Source organism: Microcaecilia unicolor, chromosome 1, assembly GCF_901765095.1.
Source record: "Microcaecilia unicolor chromosome 1, aMicUni1.1, whole genome shotgun sequence".
Classification (NCBI taxonomy): domain Eukaryota; kingdom Metazoa; phylum Chordata; class Amphibia; order Gymnophiona; family Siphonopidae; genus Microcaecilia; species Microcaecilia unicolor.
Genome location: NC_044031.1, coordinates 340,715,841 through 340,739,195, shown reverse-complemented (window position 1 = coordinate 340,739,195; position 23,355 = coordinate 340,715,841). Strand labels below are relative to the sequence as shown.

The following is a 23,355-nucleotide window of genomic DNA, read 5'->3' as shown; positions in this document are numbered from 1 at the left end:
TAATTCATATTTATGAAACCGGACGATTACATCTCGTGCTCTGTTCTCTTGTCGCTGTCCCAGGGCTCTGTGAGCTCTGTCCAGTTCTATCACCTCTGCTGCCGCTTCGGTCCCCAACAAGATGGCACACAATGTTTGCACTATTTGTGAAACGTTTTCTGTCTCCCCTCCCTCCGGAACACCGCGGAACTGGAGATTATTCCTCCTGCCTCGATTCTTGAGATCGTCCAGCTTGTAGGCCAGGTCTTTTACTTTTTGGTCCAGTTCTTGTAATTGTGCATCGTGGGAGGTTAGAGTTTCTGCGTGCTCTTCCAGCTTCAATTCCGCATCCTCAACTCTTCCCCCCAGTTCGCGGAGATCCGAACTCAGTACCTCCATCCGGTCCAATATTTCTTCTTTGGATTTCTGGATATCCTCCTGGATACCGGAGAGAATCTGCCTAAGTTCACCCGAAACCCCCTTTTTAGCAGGAGGCCTCCGCGATTCCACCAGCGATAAGGCTGAGTCTGAGGCAAGGCCTGCGCCATTGCCTCGTGGCGCTTCGGTGTCTTACTCGGCCCGCTGCCCGCCGGCTTCTCAGAGTCTTTATTCCGCGTCGAGTGCGCTTTGCTCATGACAACTAACGATTAGTGTCTTTGGGAAGTGCGTGAGAGCTATCAAATCAGCTGATGGCTGCTAATTATAGCTTTTTATTGCTGCGAGGAGCGGGAGCTGAGAACTAGGCTGCCATTGCCAGCGGTGACATCACTTCCTCATTTGACATCTCTTTTGATACTTCCAAATTCCTTGCATTAATTCTTGCTTTTTTAACATTGTGCCTCGATTATTGCAACATTATTTATGCTGGTCTATTACACTTTACGCTGTGGAAATTACAAACATTACAGAATACAGCCATTAGGTTATTATGCAGGACTCATCATTCTGACCATACCTCCCCATTGTTGAAAAAATACCATTGGCATCCCGTTGAACAATGGATTATTTATAAAGTTGTATTACTTAACTTTCAAGGCTCTTTGAACTGGTTTTCCCAATTATCTTTCTTGCTTAACTATTCCCTGTTGCCCTAGTAGGACCCTTCAGTTAATAAATGACGATCAGTTGTACTGCCTAGTCCAAGGTTAGCTTACCTAGAATCTACATGGCACAGGGCATTTTTTTTCCTCTCCCCATACACTTGGAACAACTTACCTCTCACCTTTCGCAGTGATAGCTCTTTTTAAGAGTTTTAAAACAGAATTAAAAACCTGGGTCTTTCAACAGGCATTTGGTGAGATTGTCTAATTTGGTAAGCACCTACTACATAATCTTTTGTACTCTACCTTTGTTTGATCCTTTCCTATCCTAGCTAGTTTTTCTTTTGTGAGATTATCTCTTCCTATGTTGTAAAACATTTTTTTTTCTAATCTCCAGTGTGATTGTGTTACTTTTCTTATATTTTAATGGAGTTCCTTTCATTTTTTTTTTTTATTTTAGCGTGTCCACTGCTCTGCTCTGCTTTCCAGTTAGAGTGGTATAGAAAGTTTTGGCAATAAATAAAATACATTTATCATGGCTTAGCTTTGGCTAGGCCAAAGACTCCATAAAATTGTGTGCAGTTTAGACTCTACCTTTTTTAGGGCCCTGTTTATTAAGGTGCTGTAGCGTTTTTAGCTCATGCTAAAAATTAGCACGCGTTAACTGCTCATAGGAATATTATAGGCATCTACAAGGTTAGCGCGTGCTAATGCTTAGCACGTGCTTAAAAACATTAACGCGCTTCTAGCGTGGCTTAGTAAACAGGGCCTTAAGTGTGAAAGTCATTTAAGTTTTGCTTTGATTCCATCCTCTGGCTATACAGGGACCTTCTGTGTTTATCTCACACCTTTTTGAATTCCTTCACCATTTTTGTCCCCACCACCTACACTAGGAAGGGTATTCCAGACTGCACCTTGGAAACCCTATCTGGGAGCTTCAAGGCTGTGCGGAACAATTCTGCTACAACTACCTCTTCCATAATATAGTTTTCCTGGTCTCCTAAGTTTTTACTTCTTTGCAACTTCATTATATATCCTCTAATTATATATCTTTCCCATTTTTGGAAAAGGTTTGTTCATTAATATCTTTCAATAGTCACAATTTTTTTTAAATCAAACCTTCAGTTGTCTGACATTCCAGATAATTCCCGTACCTCTTTGCTGGGGGATGTGGGAACAGCAGTTAGCGTATCTGGGTTTAAAAAAGGTTTGGACAAGTTCCTGGAGGACAAGTCCATAGCCTGTTGTTTAGATGGACACGGGGGGAGCCACTGCTTGCCCTGGAATTGGGTTACATGGAATGTTGTTACTGTTTGGATTTCTGGCAGGTACGTGTGACCTGGATTGGCCACTGTTGGAAACAGGATACTGAGCTAGACTGACCATTGGTCTGAACCAGTATGGCTATTCTTATGTTATCTTAACTGATAATCTGGGCTCTGCTCCACTTCCTCTCTCGAACCCCTCCCCCCTGGGCCTACCTTACAAGCCCTGGTGGTGTAGTGGAGTAGTCAGGGCAGGAGTGATCCCGGTTGCTTCTGCCTATGCCGGCTCCAAGATGGCTTACACAACCTCTAGCAGCAGTCTCTTAAGACCACTGCTAGAACTCACAGCAGCTATTTTGAAAGCATAGCCAGCATGGGAAGGAATGACCAGGAATCACTCTTGCCCCATCTACACCACTAGACTGCTAGGGCTTGTAAGGTAGCCCTGAGGGGGGGTTTACAGGTGGGTAGGTTTGTGGAGATATGGGGGAGGAGCAGCTGCTGCTGTTTTGGGAGGGGGGGGTGAAGAGAGGAAGGGAGGGATGCAGTGAGCATGGCATTGGGTCAGGGAAGGGAGGAGGGAGGAAATCGCATTTGATTCAGTGGAATCTCTCTTTTCCAACATTCTTGGTTATCTGACCACCTGTGGGTCCTATTTATGTTAGATAATCGACTCTTCTGTATTTATGTGTATTCGTTTTCTCTATCCCTCCTTTCCAGTCTAGGTTATATGTATTCAGGTCTTCATTAGTTCTCTTTTGTTATAGACCCCATACCACTTTTTGTTGCTTTCCTCTGAACTGTTTGAAGCCTTTTTATATCCTTAGTGAGATACGTCTTTTAAAATAGTACTCCAAGTGGGGCTTCATCAATGACAATGTTCAGGGGCATTGTCACTGTCAGTTCTTTGAGTGCAGGTGCTGGCCCTAGCCTGTTATTGGGGTCAGATTCTTAATTCCTCCTCAGCTGTGCAGCCAGATGTGGTTTGTTTCTTTAAAGGGATTAATCATCTTAAACCTCCTCTTAAACATCCTTGCCCTGAATGGAATCTTAACTTGGTTCTACAGTCCCTGCAGAAGGCACCCTTTGAGCCTCTGAGGAAGACTGCTTTGAAAGACCTTACCTTAGTCTGTTTCCCTTGTCGTAATTTCAGCTGCCCGCAGGATTTCTGAGCTACAAGCGTTATTCTGTAGAGACCCTTTCTTCCATTTCTCTGAAGCAGGAGTGACCATTTGCACAGTGCCTTCTTTTCTTCCAAAAGTGGTTTCCGCTTTTCATCTTAAAATCAACCTTTGTTTCTTCTCCCTGGAAGAGGTATGTAGACAGTTACGTGGTCCTCTTTGCATACTTTTTCCAGGCACTATTGCTTGGACATCGCAGCTCGATCAGAGGCGTCCTTTGGAGTGTTGGCACTCTCTAAGTATTTCTGCTTCCCACCCTGTGTAAGGACTACTTTGCTACATCCCAGAAGTCTCTGGATTAATCTGTTGTTGTTGACAAGAAAAAATTCTTACCTGATAATTTTCTTTCCTTTAATCACAGCAGATGAATCCAGAACCCCACCCTTTTCCTGCACAATCCATTGATTTATCTATTTAGAGGTGTTTTCTGTTTCTGGTTCTAATTGATTTTACTCTTCATATGTTGGTTCTGTGAGGAAGGAGAAATTTTTGGTCTAATTCTTCCTTCTACTTTGTTATGAGAAATACTAACTGGCCAAGGAGCATACCATCGTATACGACAGAGCACACTATACTGAACTCTATTTCCACCTTCTGGTAGATGGTCATAATCCAGAAGTCTCTGGATTCATCTGCTGTGATTAAAGGAAATAAATTTATCAGGAAAGACATAATTTTACCATTTGGTATGAACTCCCTGTAGTAAAATCATCATGTTGTTTTGGATCTTGCAATCTGTTGGATTCTAGAAAGTTCACTAACTTTCAGCAGCATCTCATTACGTTTCCAACCACAATGGTAACACTTTACTGGTCTGTAGTTTCCCACCTCTTCATTTTTGTGAAGAGGAGCCACATATGCCCTTCTCCAATCCTTTGAAACCTCTCCAATCTCAAAGGATTTATTAAATCTTTAAGAGGACCCTCTAGAATCTCTCTGAGTAGCATCAGTTTCTGGGTATGTATCTTATCCAGTCCTATGGCTTTGACCACTTTGTTTTTCAAGTTGTTCATAATCACTTTCTTCAGTGAATGATGTAGTATTTCTTGCATTTCTAAATATCTTTGTCAGCTGACTATGGTCCTTCTTTGGGATTTTCTTCAGTGAACACATAACAAAAGTACTTGTTTAGCATTTCTGCTTTTTCCTCCGCATCAGCATCTATGAGTCTTGCATTTCCTTTTCTAATATTTTGCTATTGGCAAGGAAAGGCGACATTTAAAGTGGTTAGTGCTTGCAAAGTTAACCTGTAGTTTTCCCTAATTTGTACTGTTTTTTTTTTTTTTTACGTTTTTTACAGTATAAAAAGATACCTGAGGGTCCCATCCCTCCATCAACCCCCAAATATGCCTATGGACAAATTGCACTGGTGAAGGTAAAAGCCTTTTTAAATGTGAGATATTTCTTCTGTCCTGCATATCTGAAAATACATTCCCAACAGCATTCTTCACAGGTGGCTTTAAAGCTTCCAAAAATCTGGATAGACTTTTAAAGTGCTGATAGACCTCTCAACTGGGTAGAACTTAGACTTTGGGAGAACTCTTTTGGAAAAATGTTTATGAAGACAGCCATATTGTTTTTCCCTGTGATCTGGGAATGTTGCAGTTTAGTTCTTAAACAAAACAAATGTTTGCATGTTTGATGATATGGTTTCTTATTCTGTCTGTCATTCTCTCAGGGCTTGATGCTGCCATGTTCAGTTGTTTAATCCAAAATGTAGTGCATAAAAATATGTATATATTGCTCAGGGCTGACCCAAGGGTATCTGATACCCTAGCTAAAACTTCAGCCATTTGCCCTTCCCCTCCCCCTCCCCTATATGTAGTCCTCCATCTTCCATCCAGTGGCGTAGGAAGGGGGGGGACGGTGGGGCGGTCCGCCCCGGGTGCACGCCGCTGGGGGGGTGTCGGCGCCTCGCTGGTTCCTTGCTCTCTCTGCCCCGGAACAGGTTACTTCCTGTTCTGGGGCAGAGAGAGCAAGGAACCAGCGAGGCGCCGACACCCCCCAGCGGTGTACACTCGGCGGATTGGCTCTCCCGCCCGCCCCTCACCGCCTTCCAGGTATGTTCTCGCGGGGGGGGGGGGGTGTGCGCAGCGGCGACCCGCCCCGGGTGTCAGCTGCCCTCGCGACGCCACTGCTTCCATCCCCAATCCAGCATATCTCCTCTCCTCCTTACCCCCCATTCAACATTTCATTTCTCCTCCTCCTCCCCTGGCCAGTATCCCCCCCCCCTTCTCCCTAATCCCCTAGGTCCAGCATCTCATCTCTCCTCCCTACACCCCCCACCTCATTCAGCATTTCATTTCTACTTCTTCTCCTCCTGCCCTGGCCAATATCTCCCCTTCTCCCTGACCCCCTAGGTCCAACATTTCATCTCTCCTCCCCCCCCCCCCCCCCCCCCAATTCTTCTTTTCTCTGCCACTGCAACTGTTACCTTACCTCTTTCTGGCTGCTTCAAATGTGCTGAATGCCAACACAGGATCTTTCAGTAGAGTCCCATGCTCAAGCCCTGCTGTGTCCTGCCCTCCCCCTGACAGAAAATGCAGTGAGAATGGTAGGATGTAGCAGGACATGTGAGCCTTTACTGAAAGGTCCTGTGCTGCTGTATTAATGCTGCCATTCTAGGCAAATGTCTAGCCTTGCCAAGGGGTAGGGCCAGCCCTGATATTCTTAAAAAAAAGTTTTTTACTCTGGAGAGCTATTATGCAAGAGTGCATGCATGTTTAGGGGAAAAGGGAGGTAATGCAGATTTTTAAGGCTGATCCCACTGTAGACTTTTTTTCTTCTTTATATCCTTCCATTTGGTGCATCACCCTCTCCCCTTACTCAGATAACATCACTTGCATTCAGAGTAGAGGGCCAAAAGCACAGTGTTCCAGTAGGGATTAGTCTGCTGTGAACATGAGGAACTAACTCAAACGGAAATTTAGGGCTTTTATTTAACAAACTATGAAAGGATAACACCAGATCTGTTTTCTTTCTTTTTTCTTGCAGCTGAACACTGTGGCTGAGCTCCTGAACACACTGTGTCAGGGTGGACCGATAAAAAGCATTTACCCCCTAACATTCGTCCAAGTCAAGCAGGTTACTCTTCAGAATGTATTTTTAACACTTGGTGCCAGCCAAGTAGCGGGTGGCTTTGCATTTACAGCTGTATTGATAAGGTTAAGCCTGAAAACCTGCATGTCACATAGAACCAGGGGTGTAGCCAGACCTTACGGTGGGAAGGGGCCAGAGCCCAAGGTTGGGGGCACATTTTGAGTGCTGTCCCACCGCCTCCTCCCACGCCACACCTCACTTCGCTTCACCTCACCACCCCCCCCCCCAGCCGGCCACCGCCTCGTGCCTCCTCACACCCCCCTCACCTTGCAAATACCTTTGCTGGCGGGGATCCCCAACCCCCGCCAGTTGAAGCCTTCTTCAGCGCCGTCTCCGGCGCAGCTGCGTTCCTGCCCTGCTCTTCTTGCTCCTACTGTCGTGTGCATGCTGACGCTCCTTTACATGAAAGCAGCGTCAGCGTGCACAGGACAGGAGGAGCAAGAAGAGCAGGGCAGTAACGCAGCTGCGCTGGAGATGGCGCTGAAGAAGGCTTTGGCTGGCGGGGTTGGGGACCCCTGCCAGCCACACCAGGGGCCCGGACATAATTTGCGTGGCCCCCCCCATAGCTACGCCCCTGCATAGAACGATATTAGTATTTTTTTCAGATTTGCATTTGGCTTATGCTGTTTTCCATGTTTTGTACTTCCAAGTTCAGTCCTTGTAGCATATGCAATCATTGCACTTGGTGCCATTTTGGTGCAAAAAGCTTTTCTGAGCTGTGATGTTGTGCAGCCTGGTGTTCATTCAAAACAAAACTGACTAATTAAATAAAGTTGTATAGAATATGTAAGCTGCTTTGTAACCACAAATGTGGCATATCAAATCCCATCCCCCTTTTTCCTCCCCACACTTAGGGCCTTATTCTATAAAGGTTGTGCTCCTACATTTATGCTCCTAAATTATGAGCATACTTTATGCTCCAAAATAGATTATGCTCCTCATTTAGGAACATAAATTATGCTCATAAATTTAGGAGCATAACCTTTATAGAATAAGGTCCTTGATTTCTAAATGGTTAGTGCAGTGGCCTGAAAACTAGGGAACTGGGTTCAATTTCCACTGCAACTACTTGTGACTCTGGGCAAGTCACTTAACTCTCCATTGCCCCAGATATAAAATAAGTGCCTTATTTAAATTGCTTTGATTGTAACCGCAGAGAGATGGTATATCAAATCCCATCCTCTTTCCTTTCCCTTTATAACATTAACCAACAATGATTTGTTACAAAGCAGAGAGCCTTCTATAGAGAAATTATCTCAACTTGGGCTGTGCCTGAGAGCAATACTTCGGTGGTCCTTTGCTCTCATCTTAAACAACAGAAAACAAATTTTAAATATTTTGAACTGCCAGTCAGAAAGCAGTAGAAGTGCTTTCCTTTGATATTTAAGTGAAAAGGGACCTTCTAGGGAGTAGAGAGCCTACTATAGAAATAGCCCAGCATTCCAATGTGCCCTGTCTTAAATAAGTCCTGCATCCATTTGTGTGCAGAGGGTCTGTCTCTATCTGTTCTGTTTTGATACATTAGTATGTTGGATGTGAAAGGGGATTGTGGAGCAGGGTTTGATTTCTTCAATTCTTTTTTTCAGTATTTTGGATTTGTTCTGTACAGAACTACCCTGCCACAAAATTGCACTGAACCAACACCACTGTTTACCGTCCTGGATGGCATCCATGACCGCGCCTATGTCACCATCGATGGGGTAAGAATGTGAACCATTCACTTTACTCCCTGCCTCAGCATATGTGTATATTGCCTTTATAAAATAGGTGTAACATAAGCACCTATGTTCCTTTCTTATCTTGGCACCTTGTTAAAATTTACCCACTTTCTGAGCTTTTAAAAAATTGCTTTTTTCAGGTATTTCAATACATATAGCTTTTGTTCTTAAAGCAAATGTGGAAAAAAGAACTGATAAATCCTGTAAAAGTTGGTTGCATTTTCTGTCTTGTGGTGTGGTAGCTATTGTGTTTTCCGTCCCTTCGCCCTCACAGGGAAGGAAAGCACAGATAAGAAAGAGAACTTGGACTCAGGTACAGCCAGTAAATTACCATTATTGGTATCTCACAGAGCCAAATATAAATAATAGTTCTCTCCCTGGAGCAGGTTGTCAATGAGCAGCGCCTATCCTGAATAGCAAAAAAACTGCTCAGCTAATACTGCCCCGGACATCACATATATACTGTTGCAAGTTACATTTCTCACAAATCATGTGATTTCCCCTAAACTAGAAATCAGAAACTAGCCTATACCATATATGAATATTCCTGTATTATATCACTCTCTCCTGATGTGTTTGTACGTGAACAGTCAGTGGCCATTGGCTAATTAGCTTATGAGTTCTGTGTCAGTTCTGCGTGCACAGCCAGAACAATACCCTTGTGTCCTCTCTCTATCTTCCCAACTGAAACATTCTGGACATGTTAGGCTCACACTGTGTTCTCAGCCTGTCAGCAACTGCCAAGGTTACCTTATATGAAAAACATACTCCGCTGCAAACAAATTTATGAAGTGTCAGTTCTCAGCTCCTGAGAAAGCAATGATTGTTACACAAGATGCTGAGTTAGTAGGCTAACATGTGAGAACCAAACTGACAGTACAGACCTTAGGCCTAGCCCTTAGTAACAGGCCAAGCCTAGGAAGGCATATACATTTCCCTCTTGAAAGGCTGAATAGCGAGTAGCATAAAGCCTTTCACACACTCGGAGCACACACAGAGGTGCTAATTAGGACTGGGTTCTTCAGAGCCAGTGTCACAGAGAGAAAAGGTCACAAGGGATGATTGTGCTAAAAAACTAATTAAAAAAACAAATAGACTTTGAAAGGACAAAAATGGGGTCCAGGAGAGAATGATATAGGAGAGAATGATATGTCTAAGGGGAAACGTAAAGCAATGGTATGATATCACGAGTAAAAGTGGGCCATTAACAATTAAAATGTCTTGTCGGGGAAGAAGGTGAGCCCTTAGGTCCCGCAAGGCCCCGAAGGACCTCAGAGGACAGCTGTGCAACCCCAAGTCTTCACCCGCAGCGACCGCCGTTCACCGGGGGTTGAGCCCCCAGCTACAGGCGGCCAACGGGACTTCTGGAACCGCGGGGTTGACGAACTGACCCAGTACCGGGAGCGAGGAGGGCAGGTGGAAAACAGAGAAGTCCAATAACAGGTCACAGGTCAGGACAGGTGGCTATCAGAGTCGTCCAAAAAACAGGCAACAGGTCAGGGCAGGCAGCTCACAGCGTCGTCCAAAAACAGGCAACAGGTCAGGGCAGGCGGCTAGCAGAGTTGTCCAGAAACAGTCCAAAGGTCAAACCAGGAGAGCAAGGGAACGTACTGAAAACAAGAACACACAAAGACTGGCCTTGGGAAACAGAACCTGAAGCAATGTCCTGTTTCAGCCCCGCTCCTTAAATACTGTCAGCATTCAACCGCCCAGCCCCAGCCGACATGGCCGGCCAATCGGAACCCGGCTACTGAAGAAATCCCTCTGGTTGGTTCCGTCCGGCCTCCCAGGCGGGGCTACAGCACCGGCCTCCCAATCTGGCTCCTCTGAGGCGGAGCTTCGGGTTCCCGCGCCTGAAAGTGGAGAAGACGCCGGCCATTGCGTCTTGGCGCCATCCTTCCCGCTGGCGCAAGCACGGACCCCATAGCCGGCGACCGAGAGCCCGGAAGCCGCAATCGCCGGCCCATGGGCTCGGCCCCGGACAGGGCGGCCATCGCCGCGGCCTCAAGAAGGCCGGCCCTCGCCGCAATGGACACCGGCTCTTGCTTCCCGCAGAGGAGCAGCCGGAGGGAGCGACGGATGTGACATAAAACTATGGTGGCACATGTCTTACACAAGGAAAGAAACCTGAAAAACGAGCAGATATACACTAAATAAATTGCAACATGTAATGTCAAACTTTCTTGAAACCACTCAGAAGTAGTAGTGGACCGCAAACCAGGAGTAAAGAAACTGAATCAAGTTAAGTGCTAGAGAATAAACAAAAATCAACAGGAATTGAAATTCAAGCGTACATAGGTATAGGTAACAGAAGCATTCACAGTAATATATGGGTATAAATAAGTGGAACAATTCAAGAAAATATAAAAACAGCATGAGAAGAATTAACAGGAATAGTTAACTTGCATAGCAGCAGACATCAGATGAAACCAAGCATTAGAAGACTAGGCAACAGAAGCTGCAGAAATATTAAGAGTAGTATTAATGGTAAGAAGAGAAACTGAGGGTGGAGAGTGAGCAACAAGAATAGGAGAAAAACAAAGAGTTGTAAGAATAAAAACAAATCCATCATTATGGCAAATACTTCATTAGGGCAAAAGTCCAAAATATGAAGTCCAAAATGCAAAGTCTCTCAAGTTCCAGACAAAACAGTAGGTGAAGGGCGAAGATCAGATGGATGGTTCCAGGAAGAATCCCCTTCAAGAAAAGCAGATGTTGGGGCAAGACTCAAAATGCTAAAATGTCCAGATTAGACAAGAGCAGTCTAAAGTTTGTGTAGTACTTAACAGCAGGTACTCTGCATCATGCTTGAGTGAAGTTCTTCAGCATCTGATTGTACTGATCTTGGGAATTATTTCTGTCCTGGTCTCCAGTATTTGGTGTCTGTTTAACTGCATCTATGACATAGAGCAGGAGAATGATAAGAAGTATACCACAGATGGCTCCTAGGACCAACCTGAGTGTTATCTGTCTGTCAGTCAAGGTCCGGATTGCTCTCCTCCTTTCCAGTCGTCCAAAGGGACTCCAAATTGTTGTCTCAGTCAATTATACACGTAGGTCATCTGGGTCAGATGTTAAGGCCTCCATTTTGACCCCAAATTCTCGCTTGAGTTGGTGGTTTCTTCACCAGGTTTGAGACGAGGGTTCCTATTGACGCACCTCCCCTTTGCAGTCGGGCTTACCCTTGCAAGAAGTTGGTCAAATCTGGTTCCTTAATGTCAGCACCTGGTTCTGCTATCTTCTTGTAGTGCGATTTACAGCTGTGGGGGTACTCAGGAGTACTTGGTATGGACCTTTCCAGCGAGGTGAAGCCCAATTTTCCCTCTTGATGATCTGGAGTAGGACCCAGTCTCCTGCTTGGACCTTGCCGAGCGCAATGAGTTCAGGATCTGTGGACACTAGTGACCAATAACAGAAAATGAAAAACAGTTAGGATGTAGGCGGTAAAGGGATTGCCCCCCAGTGGGTTTGTGTGTGCACAATTTCAAACAGTTCAAAACTATCTCCCCTCTGCCTAAAGAAGAACCAAGGACGCAAATCTCTATCTAGTATCTGATATGAGATCAGCCAAAAGTGTACTAATTCTCCAGTGTTAGGTCTAGGTAAGGGTATGCTTCCCCTTTCAAGTGTAAGTAGACGAATCCCATAGAGGTCGATTGTGTCCAGAATAATAGTACCTGGGCCTGTGGTCCAAGTGTCAAGTAAATGTTCACACAATATAGAAAACCTGAGGGAAGGACTCCATGCAGTGTTATCATCAAGACCAGGGTCCCAACTCAAAGCAGACATGAAAGGATTAATAGGTTATAGCAGTTCTTTCACAGTAATGCAAAATGTAAATCCTCTTGTTATCAACAAAACTGTTGCTAACAAGGCAGTGAAAATAATGCAAAAAATGAAATACATGAAAAATCTAGAACCATAAGTCCCCAGTCATACAGTATGAAGTATGGCTGAGTCAAGTTTTGTAGCAGACTTAAGATATCTGAATCAGGAAGTATGATTTTTGCAGCTTTACAGCAGCGGCAGACAAGGCCTCAATTCAGAAAAGTCCAGAGTAAATGGAATGCTTCCAAGTTATGTGTGTAAACTGATCTGGAATGACATTAGACAGAGAAATATCTTTGTTAGGTAACGTTGTCTTAAGATACGTTGCCAGTGATTTCTTCATACCACCTGACAAGCAGAAATTCAAAGGGAGTCAATATTGTTCTCCGTGAAAAGTGTACATTACAAGCTGAAAAATTTACAGTATTTGGAAAATACAGTATTGGGAAAACTGGTATGCTGTGAATATTCTTGTTACCATCCCTCTTGTGGAGTGCTTTATCCAGGAAGGGTACTTCTTTATCTATCTGGAAAAGACTGTCATAGCAGCCAGTAGTTGAAGGATAAGAAGGCATATACAGAAAATGAGAAACAAAAACATGTGGAAACATATGAGTGTACAGCTAGTAAGCAGACAGAAAGCATTATAACTAAAAAGGTAACATAAATTACATAAAAATCCTGCAATTAGAGCTACAGTGTAGAGTTCAACAGTTCATGCAGTAAATAAATCACACAAATGAGTCCAATGAAATTCTCCATCTGGCAAGGCAGCTGTAGATGTCACTGTTTGGAGACTAGTCTCACAGCATGCTTCAGAAGGAGGCCAACGTAGAGTAAATAAGGGCGCTTTGAAGGAAATAATAAAACGAGATAAACAGAGCAGAGCAATAAGGGCTTAATTGGTTATAAAGGTCAGAGTTCCTAACAAGTGACACAATCTATTTAATGTCCGACCAGTTCTTAAACAAAATGGCAGTAGCTCAAAAATATTCTCAGGTTTGAGACTTATACTTTATGCAAATCTAGTTGAAGTGAACTTGGAATAACAAACACAAAAGAGTACACCATACACATTTCCCTGTTCAATCATTTCAACATACGTCTACATCTATATTCATGTTCTCTGACAATCTAAACGTACAGTGTTCTTTCTAGATATTCTGCCATGTGACTTTCCAACAATATGCACTGGTAAAAAGTACATTCAAATTGCACATGAACAAAAACTTTTACAATGTAAACATCTCTGTAACCTTTCACATCAAATTACCATTTCTGTAACCGTTCAAATAGAATTACCCAAGAATGAATGGGAATTTTTATTCACGTGCCTCACAATCAAACCCCCTACAATGCAAAACACAAATGTAAATTTCTATCATGGTAGCTCCCTCTGGTGGCTAAAATAATAAGGAAAAACAGTTTTCAGATGCAAATAATATAAAACAAACTGGGAATGTGTGCAATCAGATCATGGTAACAAGGTAGCTCTTTAGCAGTGAAAGTGAAGGCAATTTAACAGAAATTCAGGCAAACTAGAGCAGCATAAAACTGTGTCAGGGAAAGCACATAAAAAACTAAAGAATTTCATAAGGTGAAAGCTTATTTAGGTACAGTGTTCCTGGGAGGTATGTCTGTGAAATCTCAGTGACCTAGAATACAGAACATACATAGGCATAACAGTATCATGAGAATTAAACACATTTAATATTGCAGTATACAAACATGTCTTGTTATTAAATTAAATTTAAACCAATTGGGGCAAACTAGGTGCTGTCCTTGTTCTGGGGCAGTATAAAACATGTTCTTGCAAGGTACACAAAATATGTTAACTTTTTCTTAATGTAAACATTCATATAGATTTACGTTTCCTGTGAGGCAGTGTCTAGAGTGGCACAGATATTAGTGAACTAAACACTGTAAGTAAAACAGGAACTGCAGGACAAAGTTTAAAAGCATTTAGCATGTGGATACAACAGAAAAACACAGGCAGGAACCCCACAGCAAATCTCACAATTAATGTCAAAATCCAAAAGTGAATGTGAGGTTTGGAAACCAAAGTAAGAAAAATCAGCTTGAAGAAAAGTCCTGATGAGGCACAAACAAGGTAAAATTAGTTGCGTACAATCTTAGTAGGGCAACAGTTCAGAAGGACAATGAAAGCCTGTTGGGTTATAAACCTCAGAAGCAAGCTACAACAGATAAAATGGTTCTCTGTGGGGTTTTTTTTCTTTATTAGGGAAGAATGCAACCAACTGGAAATAAGAAAACTGCATTACAAAAATTAGCATGCCATCAGAAATATAAGAGTGTAGAAGTTTGCAACATGTAAACTCTGTCAGGTGTACTGTGGGCGGCGCCACCGTGATCCATGATGTCAACTTAGACAGGGCTGCACAAAACCCTTTGTCATCCCAATACATTTTCAAAATAGGTATCCGACACTGTTTCAGCTTTAAGAAAGCTGTCTCATACAAAGAATCAGGCTTTAATGTATGTGGTACAATAAGATGGGCCATTTGGAATTGGATCCAGACTATAGAAAGAAATGAATGATTTTACAGCCTGTGTTAGATATGCGCCGCATACCATGGAGGATTCAAAAGAATTAATGAAAACAAGGCAATTATCAGAAGAACATGGCTAAATATGCTCCCTAAAAAAAGCATAAACTGGAAAAAATCATCAGGACATAATTGCAGCGAAGACTAGTACTGGCAGTGGTCACATAGTCAGGGTTCAAATGATGTAATGTCCTGCTTCTACTGTAAGGTGTCAGTTAAGGTGAAGGGACAATTTTACGAACCTGAAAAAAAAATAATAACTGCAAACAAAAAATCAAACAGAGTAGGAGAATGAGGGCCTGTGTTTAGGCCCCAAGTAACAATTCACATAATGTGTGCACAATTGCTTAACTGGGTAATCAGATATGTTACCAACATGCCTCTGCTTAAAAATCATTAAACAGACACATGTCATTAATTTGCACGTTTGAAAATCGAATACTGATGTGACTATTATTCCCTTTTTTTTTTAATGATGTGGCTATTTGTAAGGTAGGGGGAAAAGTTTTAAAACAATAAATTGTGAGGGCAATTTAAACACATTAGAGCAAACTTAGGCAGTTGCCTAGAAAGGCACTGTAAGAGCATGAAATACTGTACTGTAAGGTATATAAAAAAGCTTAACAATAACAATTCCTGTTTTTGTTTTTATATAAGCGTTACAGTCAAATTTTAGTATACAGAAATAAGACTACATCACAAAAATTAGAGTTCCAATTTTAGTATATGTGCTGCCAAATAGCAGTGTAAGTGAAACGGAGAGCACTTAATCATTTATCGGTTCACCTGCGATGAAAAAGGCTGCATAAAGACAGACGAACAATTGAAAGTCAAGGAATTAAGAGGTTATAATTTAGATTATGCTATAGAAATTCAATACTGGACATGATTTTTAAAGTAAACATGGTATTATATACAAGTATATATACGATAAATTATCAAAATGGTGTCTTAGAACTAGAAGTTACGTCGTACACATAGCTACTCCAAAGGTAGAAAAATGTACAATAGTACTGTTTAATGCTCTATCGGGATTAAACTGCAGCTGAAATCTCGATAGAGTTCATTAAAATAAAAAAAGAAAGAAATATATATATATATATATTTTTTATATTCCACTGGTATAGGTATGTCAATTAATAAAAGAACATGGCTAAACATGAAAGATTGATATTTACTCTACCATATTTCAAACAACAGACATTAATTCTATAACCATCAAACACAGTAACATTGAAACTGCAATGAAAAGTGTCTAATTTCCATAATTGAGAGAGAGAGAAGGCTGCTAGCAAGAAAAAGGACAGAATTTACAATTTTTGTGAAATAAGAGACAAACAATCAAGGGAATAGAGGTGATCAGTCTCTATTCACTTGCCGTACATAGAGATATAGATAGTAACTTTACAAAGGTATCGGGGATTTTTGAGCACACACAGAGACGGCGCCTGAAATTTGGGTAGGAGGTAGGAAGCCTGCACTAAACTAGTTCAAATGGGAATTCCGTCTGCATAATTTACAGCTGACAGGAACCATCTGTGAATTACACAGTTCCGAATTGCAAGAGTTGAAAGTGAAAGTTTAACCAGGCAGGCAAAGGTGGAGGGGGGGGGGGGGGGAGTGGAAATGAGGGAAAGAAGAAAAAAAATACAGCTGTCTTTTTTTTTTTTTTTTTTTTTTAATGACCTTCTCTCCTACCCTCTTCCTCCCTCTAAAAGCTTCATCTCTTTCTTCCCTCCATTTTGCCTTCCCCTTTCCACCTAATTACCTCTCGCCTTTGACGCCTTCGTGGCCACACCTCTCCTACTCTCCTCCACTCCACTCTCTTTTACTCCTTCTCTTACTCTCAGCTGGTGACATCAATCCCAATCCTGGCCCTCCTCACCAACCATTATCCCAACACTACAGATCCCACTGCGACCTCTCTAACCTCATCCCTATTCCTCTACTCCCCTCCTCTTCTCTGCCCTTCTCTTGCGCCCTATGGAATACCCGCTCTATCTGCAACAAACTCCCCTATATCCATGACCTCTTTCTTGCGTCACCTCCATCTGCTCGCCATAACAGAAACCTGGCTCTGCCCTGATGACTCTGCTTCAGTCGCAGCCCTCTGCCATGGGGGTTATCTTTTCTCACATACTCCTCGCCCTGCTGGTCGCGGGGGCGGTGTTGGATTACTTCTCTCTCCCTCCTCCAGATTTCAACTCCTTCTTCCACCTCAATCTCACTGTTTCTCCTCCTTTGAGGTTCACCCTATCCGCCTTTTCTCTCCTCTGCCTCTTCGAATAGCGGTCATTTATCGTCCCCCTAATAAGTCCCTTTCATCCTTTCTCAGTGACTTTGATGCTTGGCTTGCCTTCTTCCATGATCCTTCCTCCCCCTCTCTCATCCTTGGTGACTTTAATATTCCTGCCAATGATCCTTCTAACTCTTATATTTCCAAGTTAATCGCTTTAACATCCTCCTTTAATCTGCAACTATGCTTCACCTCCCCCACTCATCAAAATGGTCACTGTCTTGATCTTATCTTCTTCTCCAACTGTTTACCCTCTAGTTTTCTTGCCTCTGATCTTCCCCTCTCTGATCACCATCTTATAACTTTCACACTTAAATCTCCTCCCTCCCAGCCCCGTCCTATCTTATTTAATTTCTCTAGGAATCTTCATGATATTGACCCTTCATCTCTATCCTCCCATGTTTCAAACCTCCTCTCTACTGTGGCACCATCCATGTCTGTCAATGAGGCTGTTTCTTCTTACAACAATATTCTAATCTCTGCCTTAGACACTCTTGCTCCTTTGATGACCCGCCCTATAAAGCGTACAAAATCCCAACCTTGGCTGAATTCTAATATCTGCTACCTACGTTCCTGTACCCGCTCTGCCAAATGCCTCTAGCGGAAATCTCGGGCCCTTGCTGATTTCTTACACTTTAAGTTCATGCTGACCTCCTTCCAATTTGCTCTTTTACACGCCAAACAGGATTATTATATCCAACTGACTAACTCTCTTGGCTCTAACCCTCAACTTCTCTTCACCACACTGAACTCTCTCCTCAAGGTGCCCCCTCCCCCAACTCCCCCTTCATTATCTCCTCAGGCCCTTGCTGAATTCTTTCACGACAAGGTTCAAAAGATAAACCTTGAATTCTCTACCTCGCCACCTCTCCCTCCACTAGTCCGTTCCCCTCTCTCCCCTTCCCTTCAGTCCTTTTCCTCCTTTCCTGAAGTTACTATTGAGGAAACTACACTTCTCCTTTCTTCCTCAAAATGTACCACCTGTTCCTCTGATCCCATTCCCACCCACCTTCTTAATGCCATCTCTCCTGCTCTTATTCCTTTTATCTGTCACATTCTCAACCTCTCACTTTCCACTGCGACTGTCCCTACTGCCTTTAAACATGCTGTGGTCACACCTCTCCTAAAGAAGCCTTCACTCGACCCTACTAGTCCCTCTAATTACAGACCCATCTCCCTCCTCCCTTTTCTCTCCAAATTACTTGAGCGTGCTGTTCACCACCGCTGCCTTGATTTTCTCTCCTCACATGCTATTCTTGACCCACTACAATCTGGTTTTCGCCCTCTCCACTCAACCGAAACTGCGCTCACTAAAGTCTCCAATGACCTATTACTGGCTAAATCCAGAGGTCTCTATTCCATCCTCATTCTTCTTGATCTTTCCGCCACTTTTGACACTGTTGATCACAGCATACTCCTCGATACCCTGTCCTCACTTGGATTCCAGGGCTCTGTCTTTTCCTGGTTCTCTTCCTACCTCTCCCTCCGCACCTTCAGTGTTCACTCTGGTGGATCCTCTTCTACTTCTATCCCTCTGCCTGTCGGCATACCGCAGGGTTCTGTTCTTGGTCCCCTCCTCTTTTCTATCTACACTTCTTTCCTTGGTTCATTAATCTCATCCCATGGCTTTTTCTACCATCTCTAAGCTGATGACTCCCAAATCTACCTTTCAACCCCTGATATCTCACCTTGCATCCAAACCAAAGTTTCAGCGTGCTTGTCTGACATTGCTGTCTGGATGTCTCAACGCCACCTGAAATTAAACATGACCAAAACCGAGCTTCTCATTTTTCCCCCCAAACCCATCTCCCCGCACCCCCCGCTTTCTGTTTCTGTTGATGGCTCTCTCATTCTCCCTGTCTCTTCAGCTCGCAACCTTGGGGTCATCTTTGACTCCTCTCTCTCCTTCTCTACTCATATCCAGCAGATCGCCAAGACCTGTCGTTTCTTTCTTTACAACATCCGTAAAATCCACCCCTTTCTTTCTGAACACTCTACCAGAACCCTCATCCACACCCTTGTCACCTCTTGTTTAGACTACTGCAATCTGCTTCTTGCTGGCCTCCCACTTAGTCACTCTCCCCTCTCCAGTCGGTTCAAAACTCTGCTGCCCGTCTCGTCTTCCGCCAGGGTTGCTTTACTCATACCACCCCTCTCCTCAGGTCGCTTCACTGGCTCCCTATCCTTTTTCGCATCCTGTTTAAACTTCTTCTACTAACCTATAAATGTACTCACTCTGCTGCTCCCCAGTATCTCTCCACACTCGTCCTTCCCTACTCCCCTTCCCGTGCACTCCGTTCCCTGGATAAATCCTTCTTATCTGTTCCCTTCTCCACTACTGCCAACTCCAGACTTCGCTCCTTCTGCCTCGCTGCACCCTACGCCTGGAATAAACTTCCTGAGCTCCTACGTCTTGCCCCATCCTTGACCATCTTTAAATCTAGATTGAAAGCCCACCTCTTTAACATTGCTTTTGACTTGTAACCACTCGCCTCCACCTACCCTTCTCTCCTCTTTCCTCTACACATTAATTGATTTACTTGCTTTATTTTTTGTCTATTAGATTGTAAGCTCTTTGAGCAGGGATTGTCTTTCTTCTATGTTTGTGTAGCGCTGCGTACGCTCTGTAGCACTATAAAAATGCTAAATAGTAGTAGTAGGTACATGGTCACAAAAGCAGTTCTCAGTGAAGCGAGTGAAACCAGCCTTTAGCAAGTAAGAAAAAAAAAAAATCCCTCTCCAGTATTTTTTCTAACTTCATTCCAAAGCAAACAGTAATAAATAATGTGACAAGCCGTTAACCCTCTCACAACTAGCCAACTAGCCAAGGCTTGGAACAACAGTACAAGAGAAACAGGTCAGAGGAAAAAAAGAATTCCTTCTTAGACTTTAGCAATTTAAAGAACAGTACATACGCAAATGACAGATACTGACTCTTATAGGGTGCACCCAAATTAAAATACACTATCTATGGCCTACTCTCAATGAAAGTAGTTGAGAACTAAAAATTAACTTAAAAAAAATACTTACAGACATCAAAATTCCAGACATGCACCCTTTGTGCAGTCGATGAGTCCACAGAGCTCACCTGCACTTATGCTAGTGAACGCAGCCGCCTAGCCTTTTGCAGTGAGGTTCTTCAACCCTGCAGGTACTTCACATCATATCTGCAGAGTAATTCTTTTCTTCCGAACTACCAACAATCTCTCCATAGTCTAGCTGTAGGAGTAGCTCAGACTTCTTTGATTAGGATAGAGGGCTATTAAGGCTAATTACAGGGCAATTATCCCTGTTCGGAGAGCGCCAATATGTGTTTTCCCTCCCTTCGCCCTCACAGGGAGGGAAAGCACAGATAAGAAAGAGAACTTGGACTCAGGCACAGCCAGTAAATTACCTTTATTGGTATCTCACAGAGCCAAATATAAATAATAGTTCTCTCCCTGGAGCAGATTGTCAGTCAGCAGCGCACATCCTGAATAATAAAAAACTGCTTAGCTAATACTGCCCCGGACATCACATATATATTGTTGCAAGTTACATTTCTCATAAATCATGTGATTTCCCCTAAACTAGAAATCAGAAACTAGCTTATACCATATATGGATATTCCTGTATTATATCACTGTCTCCTGATGTGTTTGCACGTGACCAGTCAGTGGCCATTGGCTAATTAGCTTATGAGTTCTGTGTCAGTTCTGCGTGCACAGCCAGAACAATACCCTTGTTTCCTCTCTCTGTCTCTCTTCCCAAATGAAACATTCTGGACATGTTAGGCTCACATGTTTTCTTTCAAAATGTAAAAAAAAAAAAAGGACTTTTCCCTTATTTTTTCTTAGATTTTTTTCCTGCATCTGAGTTTACTTTTCTTTTTGTCGCGGCTGTCCTTAAGACTGCTCGGCCGGGTCTCCCTTCTTTTGTGCTCTTTTTTTCTGGCACAAATGTGTTTTTGATTTAGCTAGGGCAGTCTTCCCTTCCATGTCATCGAAGACTCCCAGTGGCTTCAAACGCTGTACTCTGTGCAACTGGACCATCTCAGGCACAGATACCCATTCCTCGTGTATTTAGTGCTTTGGGTCCGACCATAGCCCGGCTTCTTGTGTCCTTTGCCTTCATATGAAGAAAAGGACTCAACTGGCTCGAGAAGCCCAGAGAGAGAACTTTTTTGGGGCTTGGTCGAGTCCTTCGATGTCAGGATCAACATCGGCATCGAGGGATGCATCGATGTCTGGAGTGGAGATAGGCATGGCTGCTGAGAGGCCACGATACCCTGGGAGTAGTGAGACATCGAGTGGGTCTCCACCTGCCTCGAGGTCTCCTACTATGCATGCCCCCCGGGATCGTCACTATGTGACAGTCTTATCAATTTCAGTCTTTTCAGGCAGGGGGTGCTGGTGTTCCAGGACAATTCAATGAAATGTTCCAAAAATCATAAAACAACAATAGTCTTCAAAATTTTCATCTCAAAGATTTTAAACAGAATTCCATAGAAGTCAATGAAACCAATAAATCCAATTCTGTACATGGTCATGTTTCACCAAAAGCTTCAGGAGGAAGGATCCAAATACAATCATCCTAAAAACAAAAATGAATTTAAAAAAAAACCTCTTCTCAGAAAATCACACATTTCAAAAACAAAAAATCTCAAAAAAAACTTACAAACTAAATGTATAAAGTCTCTTGACTACTCACAAACCAGAATTATTGGCAACCTTCACGAGTGCATTTGTGCAAATGAAGTAACATAGTAGATGACGGCAGAAAAAGACCTGCATGGTCCATCCAGTCTGCCCAACAAGATAAACTCATATAAAGCAAATCAAGTTAAATACCATTGAATGTTGTAAAAAAAAACCCAGAATGACGTAAGTTGTAAGGATTGGGTTGAGTCAAAAGAAGTTAACTCCCTATCAGCCATTCAATTTTATTTATTTATTTATTTATTTATTGTCTCATTTGTACCCCACAGTTTCCAAACAATGTCAGGCTCAATGTGGCTTACAATGCACCACAGAGGCAAGTGCCAAAGTAGCAAAATGAAACTAATACAGCAAATCTACAAGTGATAATGGGGAAGAAAAGGAATGGATAAGGATAGAGGGTAAACAGTATTCAATGAAAAAAAAATCAATTTCTGCTCCTGGTTCAGTCATTTTCATGAAACATCTCCCCCTCTTGGCATGCAACGTTTTTGTATCAATATAGCAGATTTGAAGTCAGCCAACACCTGGTGGGTAAACCACCAATGTTCAACTAACAGCCTTCTGTTTTGCTGGTACAATGCAACTTAAATGTTCTGCAATTCGACTTTTAATATTGCATCTATATATATATATATTTTTTTTTTTTTTTGACATGGGCATACTACACAATATACCACTTTTTAAGAATTAGTCTGCAATAGTCTTGAGAATAAACTTCCTAATAGTATAAGGGATCTTTACAAATTCCAGTTAAAGAATAGGAGCAATATATGCTTTGGCCACAAGGGGCATGACCCCGATGTTGTGAAGAAGGTATTAGCATCCTTCAAAAAAAAGTTCACCCAAATTGCTGTTACTTTTAAAGGTGATTTTAGGAAAAGCTTAACATTTTTATTTTATTTATTTTTACATTTGTACCCCGCGCTTTCCCACTCATGGCAGGCTCAATGCGGCTTACATGGGGCAATGGAGGGTTAAGTGACTTGCCCAGAGTCACAAGGAGCTGCCTGTGCCTGAAGTGGGAATCAAACTCAGTTCCTCAGTTCCCCAGGACTAAAGTCCACCACCCTAACCACTAGGCCACTCCTCCACTCAAAATTGAGAATGCACAGTTAAAATATTCCAATATTTATAAATCGCCTTATGTATCTGAAGTGCCTTAGAAGAATAAGGCAATATACATACTGGGGAGGCAAATGCTTCACAATTGCGAGGTGTCAAAAGACATTCATGATGACAGTGATCTCTTAAACTCACAAGGGGGATAGCCCCTTTCTTGAAATCCCCAAAGCATCGTCCTTGCTTTAAATTTAAATTCTGTATCAGAAGAGCAATGTCTCTTTAAATGCAACAATTGACCAAAAGAGATACCATTCCTTAACGCTTTAGGGTGGTAACTTTGATAGCGAAGCAGCATATTATGGTCTGTGTCCCATCATCATAGTTAGTATCGAAATATAAATATGATGATCAGAACTAGACGTAGTAAAAAAAACAAATCAGAATCATACTGATTCAAATAATAAATTGTGATAATTGAACATGATCATCATACCAGATGAAAAAATATCATCAATGAAGCGTCACCAAAGCAAAACCTTAGAAAAATATTTAGAAACATAAATTGCTGTTCAAATTGAGCCATATACAGGCATGCTACTGATGGGGCCACTGTGGCCTCC

General features: G+C 42.7%; 1 protein-coding gene across 1 annotated transcript in view; it reads left to right on the top strand.

Annotated features, from left to right (window-relative positions):
* Positions 1-23,355, top strand: part of LOC115473996 (beta-galactosidase-like) — a 330,129-nt gene that overhangs the window by 234,521 nt on the left and 72,253 nt on the right. Inside the window, 3 exon segments of the mRNA XM_030209251.1 lie at positions 4,766-4,840; positions 6,460-6,549; positions 8,151-8,264. Coding sequence (XP_030065111.1) covers positions 4,766-4,840; positions 6,460-6,549; positions 8,151-8,264 — 279 coding nt within the window.